A 12,649-nucleotide genomic window follows, 5' to 3' on the forward strand; every position below is an offset into this window, starting at 1 on the left:
TTAATAATCCCCCATTTCTGATCATGTCATGTCACATCTAAATACTCACATAAATGTGAAAAAAGTAGTATTTCCAAAACTCACATGGTATTTTCACAGTTGGTCATTATCCATCAGTATATGAGAAAGATAGATCCTAATCACACCCTAAATTCTGTGTTCTGTACATCACCAGCAAACTATAAGTGTGCCCCACTGTCACCACTCTCTTGGGCATCTTATACAACTGTTCATTTTCTCAGAATTAGTTTGGGGCTCCAGTCTGCCTTTAGGATGATGGTCTAGCTAAAAACCAATGTCTATGAATTTTGTTTATACAACATACCAGTGAATGATAATCAGACCTTTACAAACCATCATAATAATCACAACAACCTCTACACCCCAAATATTGAATTAATCTAGTACTACAATATTCTGAATTGAAACAATGGACAGCAATTGGATTCAACACTGTGTCCCAAGAATGTTAGGAGATACTGTACCTACAGAATGGATCTGATGTGAAGGGGTCATATTGAATATAAATTACTGTATACGGTCTATGTTTCAGAGTGCTCTGACTACACACAAATAAATGGGTTATTGATAAACTCGAGTACTGCCTGGATGAAAATCCCTGATATAGTGTCTGATGAGCAGAAAGGGCGAGAGTGCTGAGAAGCTTGCACTCATGGCCACATTGGCATTGGCCAGCCACGTATCTGATCCATCCTGGAAAGAAAAATATACCATTAAGGCGAGAGAGGAGCCATAAAAAACCACAAAACTGCTCACTAGGGCAAGAATTCTTTGTGTGGCTTTGGTCTCAGGAAATGATTTAGTAGATACAGATTTGTGGATATGCTGGACCCTCTGTTTATGTTTGAACAAGATTAACATCATGAAGCCACAGGCCCACACCATGAGTCCCAAACATATAACATCATTGGAAGCTAATAGGATTGCATATACTTTGAGAGATTGTTTGGAAGCTTTTACTACTAAACAATACCCAAATTGTCTAAATTCAGTAAGATTTCCTTTATCCCTCATGTCAGTTACTGTACTCAAGAGAAAGATATATGTAAGTAGATACAGGGCCCAGCACAGGCCTAAGAAAGGACCAACTACCCTAGGGACTTTGACCTTGAGCTGTGCCCACTTGGAATTACTGGGGCTGATGGTGATGGCCTGAAAGACACTCAACAGGGATGTGGAACCAAGGGATACTCCCCTGGCAACTCTATGAAAATAAAAGACAAGTTTACATGAAATATTATCTAGAGAATATGTCTGATCAAAAGCAGCCATTATCTGAGGGATTCCTTTGCAGAGAAGAACCATGATGTTAGCCAAAGTCAGGTGCTTGATAATCAGGTCTGTGGGCCTCACCCTGATCCCACTGAAGTTAGAAAGAATGAGACAGCAAAGCAAGGCTAAGTTCCCGAACATGCCCAGTGCTGTCTGGGATAGGAAGAAGATCCCCATGGCCAGGTCTCTGGATGCCATTGTGTCATTTTATAGGAATGTCACTCAGTATCCAATCCTGAGAACTTCAGGATAGACTATTTTCTTCATTGTACATGAAATCCATGCTAGCCAAATAACCACTACTTTACATTAAGATATTAAGATAAAATATGTTTAAAAGTTTTTTGTTGTTATTGTTGTTGGTGGTGGGTATTTGTTTGTTTGTTTGGGTTTTTTTTTTCAAGACAGTGTTTCTCTTTGTAGTTTTGATGTCTGTCCTGGATCTCGCTCTGTAGACCAGGCTGGCCTCAAACTCACAGAGATCCTTCTGGTTCTGCCTCCCAAGTACTGGTATTAAGTGTGTGTACCACCTCTGCCTGGCTGTTTAAGAGTTTTTAAAAACTTTAACTATGTATACATTTTTGTGTCTTCATGTGACAATATTCACTTTAGTGCAAGTGCCTTTGGACCCAGTCAGGGTTACAGTCAGTGGCAAGCTGCCAGGTGTGTATGCTGAGACTAATCTTGAGTCTTCAGTAAGAACAGTATGACTTCCTAACCCAGAAAGTGTTCTTGAGAGCCCCCAAGTTTCTAGGTGCTAGAGCAGTTACAGGCACTGGCTGCTCTGGCTGCTCTATCAGACGATCTGTGTTCAATTCCCAGCACGCACATGGCAACTCACAACTGTCTGTAACTCTGTATCTAGGGGTTCCACACCCTCACACAGACGTACATGCAGGCTCAAAATATTCCCAATTGTTCCTACAAATAGACAGGACTGTAGTTAAAGACAAAGTTAGAATTGCACCTGTTGGTTTTTAGCACTTTTCACATGGTTCTACAGATGTTGAGTGATTTCCAGCTCACAGCAGCCTTGTGTGGGGGCTTGTAATGATGAGACAGACAGTTATAGAATGAGTTTTGTGACACTACAGATTCCCTGGATTTTACCACTGGCAAACGGCAGACATACCACAACCAACACCATTTTGGAAAGAAAATAATGTCCGCTAGGCTGTATGGTGCAAAACTGTTCTCTTTAGGGGCTCCTCGTCATAATTTTAAAATGAATGTCATTTACACTGCCATTTTTGGGTCTATTTTATCAACTCTATCTTTTTGAAATATGCCATTAATTCCTAGCATATGGCATTTCCATGCATCATGAATTCAATATAAATATCAAAATGTGATGACAATGCTAATCACATATGAAACAGATCAATTTTATACAAACATTGAACTTAATAATTTGTAAGGGTTGATTCAATGTTGGAATGACAACCATGAGAACTTTCCCCATTTACTATATCACACCATACTGTGATATAGTAAATGGGGAACAGTCCCTATTCTACCATAGTTGTGTAAACATATGCGAAACAAAATGTTATGCATACCTATATGAATAGTGTGTAAGATTTTGTTTGAGACAGGAAAACGTAAGTGATATATGTATACATTGGTCCAAAGGAAAATCTGGAGATCAAGAACTTGTTTACAAGGTAGAAACCATAGCAGTAGAGATATAAATATTTAGTCCTGCCCAAGTGATGCTAAATTTGCAAGTCATAGAAACCTCATTAGAATTGATTGGAATTGGAATCACATGCATCTGATTTTGTCCACACTCTTATGCACATAAATACAGTATGAAGTCACTATTACTGCTCTTGCCCCATAAGGAGGAAAAATTACCATTTTTCACTGTGCCACTTGGCACCTGTGTTTCCAAAAGAAACCTGCCACCTGTTTCTATGACTTTGAGTCAAAGAGGCAGCTTCCATGGAAAGCAAGGATTCAAATATCTTTAGGTTCTGCTCTCTGGCACTTGTGATTATAACAGGCATTACATTTCACTGAGTAGACCTAGTATTTGTCCAAAGAAAACTTGTGTGTTTGTGTGTAAAAACTTGTGTGTGTGTGTGTGTGTGTGTGTGTGTGTGTGTGTGTGTGTGTGTGTGTGTGTGTTGAGGAGGGGGAGGTCTGTCTGTCTGTATACCTTGAATACTGTGATAAAGCATTTTAGATGCAAAGACCCCCAACCTGCCTCCTGTGACAGCAAATCCTCCTTGCCAAAGATTTTTAGGGAGAGGAGACTAAGCACACAGGCCTCTCTCTGGCAGATGCCCTCCACCCGTGGAGTGTTCAGAACTCAGATGATCCACCACCGCTCTGTGAGTATTCGTACAGTGCAGCATTCTGTCCCTGAAAGAGAAAGACAAGCTCAGAGAGCTGCACTTACACAGCTGGCAGCAGGATGTCTAGCTTCTGCAAGCCTGAGGGAAGAAATCAAGACTCACCTATGAAAGCAGATGCCTCTGTGATAGCAGATGCTTCAAAGGACCTCAGTGGTCATAGGGACAAACAGCCTGTCTCCATATAGTCACAGACACAGGGGCACCTGTTCATATGCTGATACTTCATCTCCCCTGAGGTCCAGAGGATGTCACAGGAGGCAGCCATGACACTGTCTGCTGAGGGAGTTGACTTCACCTCTGAAAAACACTTCTTCCCATCAGAACCTTCAGGAAAGTTTTCACTGTGAAGTGAACAGCAGAGGGACACACTGAAAATCTGGAGGGGATTCTCCTCTCCTGGGACAGTGGATCACAGAGGGAGTTCAGACTGTCATAGCAATGGGATAGGTTCTAAGGAAGAGCAGGTGAGGATGGAAAGGAAAGTTGGAGCTGAAATTTTAATTTCCCTGAGTTAGTCTTCCCCACACTTACTGAATATTCAAACAGGAAATGACAAGAACACATGCAAATACAGAACTCTGATCCTAAACTTTTAGACCAGGAAGCCAAACTACCCTTCTGAAACCTTGATAAGTAGGGTAAGGAATTTTCCTTAGTTTTAGTTTTCTTATTTTGTGACACAATTTGTGGCAATATAATTACATTTAGGACTACCCAAAGAAAGGTAATCATGCAGTAATAAATAATAAATAAATAATTAAATCTCCATAGGTTACCTTGCTTGTAGGTAACATGTCTGCTGCACTCATATGCCCACCACCACCCTCATTCAGGCACAGTGTTGCCATTCTTTTGTCATTGTGAGGATTTCTGACTCCTCTGCACTCCTCAAGCATATGACTCGCTTGTGAATCTTGATAAATGTTAATGGCATTAGATAAATTTGGAATGCCCTCAACATGAGCTCATGTATTTGAGACCAAGAATTAAGGTCCAACTCTGTACATCACAAACTTATAACCCCCACTTAGGGATTTGGGCTCGTGACAAACAGCTGACTTGCAACCAGTCACGGAAACAGAGTTTCAGTCACTCACAGGCAGCCAACAGTAGTTCACAAACCCCTCAGATATAGTAACTAACTGCGGAGACAGAAGCAATAGCTTTCTCTGAACCCCTCCTTTGCATAGCTTCCCAGTGTCTGTGTGTGAATGTTTTTGTCCTGTGTTTACAAACAGGTATCTCCCTGAATTTCCTCTAGTTCTGGGAACTGCACAAGTTACAAATGCTTCTTTGCTCAGTACAACTCTATGGATTTAATATGTTCTATAACTTTCTTTCAACAATAACTCAAAATTGACAACCAGCCTTATAAGGTATTCACAAACAAATACCAAAAGAGACATCGAAAGAGAAATGGAGAAAGAATAGACGACAGTGTTGCTCAAAAATTAGACACATCATGGAGCTGGAAAGATGGCTCAGAAATTAAAAGCATTTGTTGCTCTCATAGAGGATCAAGGTTTGGATAACAGTACCCACATGTTGTCTTACAATCATTCATTATTCAAATTCCATGGGATCTGGTGGCTTCTTCAAAATTCCATGAACACCAGGAATGCACATGGTGCACACATACACGTGCAGACACAATACTCCATGGCACCCAGGTTTGATTCTCAGCACCCACATGATATCTCATAATTGCCTGTAACTCCAATTCCAGGGGAACTAATGTCGTCTTCTGACACTTGTGGGCACACAGGGCACACACACACACACACAAAAAAAAAAAAAAAAAAAAAAAAAAAAAAAAAAAAAACCTCGCAAAACATTCACACATATCAAATAAAATAAAGGACACATGTCACAAAACATATGTGTTATAAGCATGCTGACAGTGTGTAATTTTATATATATATATATATATATATATATATATATATATATAGAGAGAGAGAGAGAGAGAGAGAGAGAGAGAGAGAGAGATGCGTATATATGGAAAGGGTTTGTTCCAGTTTTTTAAATTTTTTAATTTTTTATTCAATTTACATACCTACCACAGTTCCCCCTCCCACCCCTCCTCTACCTCTCCTCTTCTGCCTCCCCCAAATCCACCCCATCCACTCCTACAAAAAGGTAAGGCCTCCCATGGGGAGTCAACAAAGCCTGGTAACACTAAGTTAAGGCAGGACCAAGCCACTCCCCCTGAATCAAGGCTGAGCAAAGTGTCCCACCATAGGGAATGGGCTCCAAAAAGCCAGCTCATACACCAGAGATATATCCTGGTCTAGACAATGGGTAATTTATAAAGCACTCAATGGTATCAGTCACAACACTGTCTACCAAACAAACTTAAGGTTAATGTACTAATGCACTAAATCTGGTTCTAGTAAATTTTTGTTGTTATTCAAATCTGATATTTTGTGTTAAATTCTTAATGGTAGGAGAAGCAAAAGGGCTCTGCAGTCCTATGTATAAGCAATGGCAGAGGGTGAGGCTGTGAGTGTGACTCTGCCTTCTTGCAGTTATTTACCTCAAATTTTAACTGATATTTTCTCCAGAGGTACCTTACAAAATGTTGGCTGAGGAAATGGCTCAGTTGGTAAAGTATTTTCTGGGTAATCATGGGTACCATTGTTAGGATCCCCAGCACCTACATTAGAAGTTTTGTGTGCAGTAGGAGCCTGTAACTTCAGGTAGTCAGAAATAGGTATGTTCTAGGATCTCACTGGCCAGCCAATCTGATCTGAGCTAAATGTTGAGGTATAGGTTCAGTGGATTCCATATCTTAAAAACCAAGGTGGAGAGTAATAGAGAAAGACACTGGGATTCAAACCCTAGCCTCCACATGTACTTCAACTGGGGAACCTACACACACTACATATACACACACCCATCAGAGCAGGAATCTGGATAAAACATGAAGTCAACATCAGTTGTAAAACAACTGTTCTGTTGGCATCAGGAGTTGGAACTATCAGTTAATTTTTTTCATTATCTTCTTCTCACATTTGGTAGATACCTAACATTGACAGTACATACACAGAGAGGTGAGATTAATATACATATGGGATTTTCTATGCCAGGTTTCTCCATGCAGTCCTGGCTGTGCTGGAACTCTATCTGTAGACAGCCTGGTCTCAAACTCAGAGATACACCTGCCTTAACTTCCCAAGTACTGGGATTAAAGGTATGTGCCATAGTGCCTGGCTTTGATGCAACTTTAAAATGATTCATGATGCTGAATAAGAAAATGTTAAATTTTATTCTATTAACAATTAGAGTTCATTACCTTTCTGCCCACTGGGTGTTCTTTTGGATTTTTTCAACATTTTAATGGTTGTTCCAAGGTACTTCTGCAATTTTTAGTAGAGTGTTATAATTCTGAATTGGTTCTTGCCAATCATTCGTACAATATGTGTTTGGCAAACATGATCTCACTTCCTTGTGTATATACTGTCATCACTTCTAAATGGGAAACAATAATACGTACCCAGGAAGTTTGGGCTCCACATAGCTGAGCTGCCTCCTCTACACCTGAATACAAGATGCACTATTACTAGGCATGCTGACTGAAAATGCTATTTGGTAAGTTTTCATAGTTTATAAACATAAATGTCTGGTCTAGACAAGGATTGGATCACCAAAAACAGTAAAAAAAAAAAGTCTGTGTGTTTTACTGGGACTGATATAAGCATACCTCTATACTTAGAATATTACCCCTGAAAAAAACTGTTTTGTAGAGCAATTTCCTCCAAATTAAAACATTCCCTCCAGGAAGAGGGCCTCTTCAGATTCACAAAGTAAACACATTTTAGAAATATAGGAAAACTCAAACATACAAGATTCATGAGGGCCCCTCCACAGGTTATAGAAGCAACTTTAAAAAAAAAAAATCTACTAAGGAAGGATGTTCTGACCTACTGAACTACCTAGAAAAGCTTCTCAGAACTGATGCCCCAAGTCAAACAGAGATACAGGGATACAGATCCTTGAGTCATCACACCCCTGAGAGGATGGACTTTTCAATGAGGCAGCTGCATTTGAGTCACATCCACTCCTGTAAGAAACCCTGCAGCTATACTTCGGTAAGGAAGTCCAATAAGAGTTTAATTTAATGGTTTACTACCAACTGGGACTTTGGTGTTATGATTGCTTTGGTCTGTTTTTGCTTCCCTATCTTGGGTGAGTAGACTTGTGTGCATCAGGTCATCCCTAGGAAATCTCTCACCACAAAATGATACCCAACAAACTGATTCCTACATTCTGTAGGGCTTCCTCATCTCTCTGCTTGGTCTTCACTCCCATAGCTTTTAAATCTTTCAGTGTCTCTGACTGAGGAAGCTGGATTGCCCAGTCTTCACTATGAATATTTTATGGGCCAGGTATTTGTCTAGAAATTAAATGCCCAGTGTCCATTTCTGAAGCTCCCTGGGATGTGAGTGTCAGTTGCTCACACACTTTTCATTCTGTTCTGTTTTGTTCTGTGTCTGTTGTGCTAACAAGCATCAACACCTATGATCTATGAATTCCCTGTCATCAACAGAAGAGTGAGAGCACTGACTTCTGGAAGAACCTAAAAAACACCATCACTCTTCATTTTGACTGTTGTGTGAGACTCTTCCTAGATAGAAATACCTTATTCACATCTACTCACCCCAGAAAGGGAACTCATGACAAGCCAAAGCAACAATTCTCCCAAAGCCCAATTGTATGAACCATTAAATTTTAGTTGGGGTTACTTAGGGGAGTATGGGTGAGCAGGTACTGAGAGCAGCAGCTGCCGCATTGAAAAGCCCACCTCAACACATTGGTGGGAATACACAGGAGCTGCATCCCTGGAGGTATCTACATGACTTGCAGGCAGCTCAACTGGTCAGAGAAGCTCCTCTTGGTAGTTGGACTGGACAGAGTCTTCTTCTCCAGTGTTGGAGCCACAGAGGTCCTTGTACTCACAGAGAGACACAAAGAGATCCAGGAATGTTAATCACCCTGTAGTGTCTCCTCAATGGAGGAGATCAAATCAAATGCCAGCATTCCATTCAGAAAGCTGAGAGAGGAGGTTCTTAACAACCTGGTGACCCTTTTGCTATCTGTGGAGTCAGACCTCATGCCAACTCCCCAGAGTAATTATGCCAGACTCTTCCCTCTCTAAACCATTGTCCATCCTTGTCAGGGACCAGCTTCAGCAGTTTCAGGGGTCCAAAAGACAGGATATTTGGAATGCATTGTAACAACTCAGAGACAGTGCAAGGTGACAGGTCACTTCAGGCTTCCGCAGTTGCTAAGTAGCTTCTGCTACAGCTTCTGCTTTGGCCTTGGTAACCTCACTCTTTTATTTTCACGAGCAAGGGGAAACAGAAAGAAAAGGGGAAATCACGCAATACAGAGTGTTCTCATGATTCCAAAGGTTATTCTTAGAAAATCACCAATATATTCTTCATCAACTTTAGTTAAACACAGAAACTATCCCAGGCTTAACACCAAAGCAAGCATAATCTATTTTTATTACTAATGATTATACAATATTCTGAGCACTTAACCCAGAGGCTAGCAACATGCAATTTCACAAAAAAAGGTAAAAATAAGAACAGTGGACAATGTACCAGACAGTCATTTCCTTCTTGCACAGCCTGTTCCAACCTCAAGACTTCCCCAGCTGCCTAAGTTCCTCCTCAGCCCTCTGCAGACACCAAGCCCCATGACTGGTGGGCCACAATGACTTCAGACAAGAGATCTATCCCTGCAAGTCAGCAACTTTTATTCTTCTTATCCCAACACTTCCAAGGAAAACCTGATCCAATTTTCAGAGCTTCCATGAAAGGAAGCGCCCCTTTCCTGGCAGCTATTTTCAATCTAGGAATCCAAGAAAACTTGCAGCAATCACTCCAACTATTGCCACATTGTCTACACACTCTTTCAGGAGGAATCAAAATATCAGGATTAAAGTTGCCATCTGCCTTTCTTGGTGGAGGCCAATAGTTTCCTCCTATTCTAGGTTCCCATACTTCTTATTTGTCATCCCATCTATATGTTATTCCATCCAGTCTTCAGCCAATACCCCTTAGGGACTCAAGTCTTACACAATGCCCTTGGAATATCCCCAAAAACTGAATTATTCATCATGGCCAATTTAAGTCCAATGTGTTGATACACATCATACCATATGCTGTAGTTGACCACACATTTAGTACAGTTTATCCAAACCTGAAAAACTTCCCCAGGTTGCAGGTCCTTTCCCATGACCTGCATAACTGCACTCACCCCAGCCTGGGTGATCATCTCTGTATAATTTCCCATGAAATTTGTTTTATTCCTTTCCTGTATCACAGAAATCACCGTTCATCTAGGAACACAGAACATGAAGATCAGATAGAAGAAAAAGATTAGCATCACAAAAAGTAATTATATGGAGGAGAATATGACATGTGCATGTCATAAAGCATGACCTTGGGACACATAGGCATTTCTGCCTTGGCCCTCTAGAGGCATGCAAAGCAGAAGATGTGGAGAGGAACACACAGAGGGTTGATGGTCCACAACATCAGGCCCCTCATCTCCAATCTCTGCTGGCAGCAGCATATCAGGCAACTTTATGCTGTCCCTGGCACATCCTTAGTGGGAAATGTCACAGGACTTTATGACCTGCTGACCTCTATGCTATCAGCCAAAGACTACACTAGATACGAGGTCTTTTAGCTATAAAACCCACCCTCATGGTCACATGTACTTTGTAAGAGTCTATATGTAATCACACCTTACATTTTATTGTTCCCCTGGAAACAGACATATTGTTGCCTGGAAACCTTTTCCCAAATTGTAATGTGTTTTACACAGGCTGACAATGAACTGTCTTGCATTAGACTTCCCAAAGTCTGATTCAGAGTGACAAGTTGATCTGTACCGGGTTTTCATTTTTATCTCTTCTAGTGGTTTGCTCCCCTGTATGACACCTGCAGGTGTCATGCTCACTTTCTTATTCCCCTCTCCCAGGCAGGGAGGCAGAACTGCAGCCTTGCATAAGAACCCTTTCCATCACATCATGTTTGCTCACTAGTTCTGTTTTAGCTGACGTCTGCCTATTTAACTGCTAGAAGAATTCCCAATCATTTCCCTTCATTTTTTCTGGGATTACTTGAGCAGTAAGTCCTGAAACTTTATCTCACCAGGTCTTTAAATTCCCATTCTCAATGTTGCATGATCCTATGGTTCCATCAAGTGCACAGTGTAAGACATGTGAAAAAGAAATCATAAACATTGCCTTTGACTACATTGGTCTCTGTGATTCACAGTTGACATACAGAAGTAGTTTTGCTTCCAATACATTAATACATTTAAGGTTTTAATTACTATGCCTAAGATGCATGTATAAAACTCAAAGGTCCCTAATTTTTTATAGGATGTACCATAATAGCCCATTTAAAAGTTCCCCTGATTGTATTCTTTTTTTTTTCTTTTGCAGTACAATTCAGTTCTACATATCAGCCACGGATTCCCTTGTTCTACCCCCTCCCACCCCCCTCACCTTCCCCCCAGCCCATCCCCCCATTTACACCTCTTCCAGGGCAAAGCCTCCCCCAGGACTGATTTCAACCTGGTATACTCAGTCCAGGCAGGTCCAGCCCCCTCCTCCCAGGCCGAGCCAAGTGACCCTGCATAGGCCCCAGGTTTCAAGCAGCTGACTCATGCAATGAGCACAGGACCCAGTCCCACTGCCTGGATGCCTCCCAAACAGATCAAACCAATCAACTGTCTCACCCATTCAGAGGGTCTGATCGAGTTGGGGACCCCTCAGCCATTGCTTCATAGTTCATGTGTTTCCATTCGTTTGGCTATTTGTCCCTGTGCTTTATCCAACCTTGGTCTCAACAATTCTCGCTCATATAAACCCTCCTCATTCTCGCTAATTGGACTCCCAGAACTCCACCTGGGGCCTAGCCATGGATCTCTCATCCAGATCCCTCAGTCATTTGATGGGGTTTCTAGCACGACAATTAGGGTGTTTGGCCATCCCATCACCAGAGTAGGTCAGTTCGGGCTGTATCTCTACCATTGCCAGCAGTCTGTTGTGGGGGTATCTTTGTGGATTTCTGTGGGCCTCTCTAGCACTTTCCTTCTTCCTATTCTCTTGTGATCTTCATTTACCATGGTTTCCTATTCCTTGTTCTCCCTCTCTGTTGTTGATCCAGCTGGGATCTCCCGCTCCCCCAAGCTCTCTTTCCCTCGACCCTCGCCCTTCATTACCCCCACCCATGTTCTGGCTGTTCATGTAGATCTCTTCCATTTCTCCATCATTGGGCGATCCCTGTGTCTTTCTTGGGGTCCTGTTTTCCAGGTAGTCTTCCTGGTAATGTGAGTAGCAGTCCAGTCATCCACGTTCCACATCTAGTATCCTCCTATGAGTGAGTACATACCATGTTTGTCTTTCTGAGTCTGGGTTACCTCACTCAGGATGATTTTTTTCTAGATCAATCCATTTGTCTGCAAACCTCATGATGTCATTATTTTTCTCTGCTGAGTAGTATTCCATCGTGTATATGTACCACATTTTGTTTATCCATTCTTCAGTTGAAGGGCATCTAGGTTGTTTCCATGTTCTGGCTGTTACAAACAATGCTGATATGAACATAGCTGAACAAGTGCTCTTGTGGTATGATTGGGCATTCCTTGGGTATATGCCCAAGAGTGGTATAGCTGGATCTTGGGGGAGATGGACTCCCAATTTTCTAAGAAAGCACCATATTGATTTCCAAAGTGGTTGTACAAGCTTGCATTCCCACCAGCAGTGGAGGAGAGTTCCCCTAGCTCCACTTCCTCTCCAGCACAAGGTGTTTTCAGTGTTTTTGATCTTAGCCATTCTGACAGGCATGAGGTGGTATCTAAGAGTTGTTTTGATTTGCATTTCCCTGATTGTTAGGGATGTTGAGCAATTCCTTAAATGTCTTTCAGACATTTGAGTTTCCTCTGCTGAGAATTATCTGTTTAGTTGTATA

The 12,649-nt window shown here is 41.5% G+C and overlaps 1 protein-coding gene across 1 annotated transcript; it reads right to left on the reverse strand.

Annotated features, from left to right (window-relative positions):
* Nucleotides 1–582: 582 nt before the first annotated feature.
* Nucleotides 583–1,491, reverse strand: LOC128124237 (vomeronasal type-1 receptor 4-like). The gene has a single exon (XM_052760415.1). The coding sequence runs from the start codon at nucleotides 1,489–1,491 to the stop codon at nucleotides 583–585; it is 909 nt and encodes a 302-aa protein (XP_052616375.1).
* Nucleotides 1,492–12,649: the final 11,158 nt, after the last annotated feature.

The sequence above is a fragment of the Peromyscus californicus genome, unplaced genomic scaffold (assembly GCF_007827085.1).
Source record: "Peromyscus californicus insignis strain IS unplaced genomic scaffold, ASM782708v3 Scaffold_4__1_contigs__length_199733344, whole genome shotgun sequence".
Classification (NCBI taxonomy): domain Eukaryota; kingdom Metazoa; phylum Chordata; class Mammalia; order Rodentia; family Cricetidae; genus Peromyscus; species Peromyscus californicus.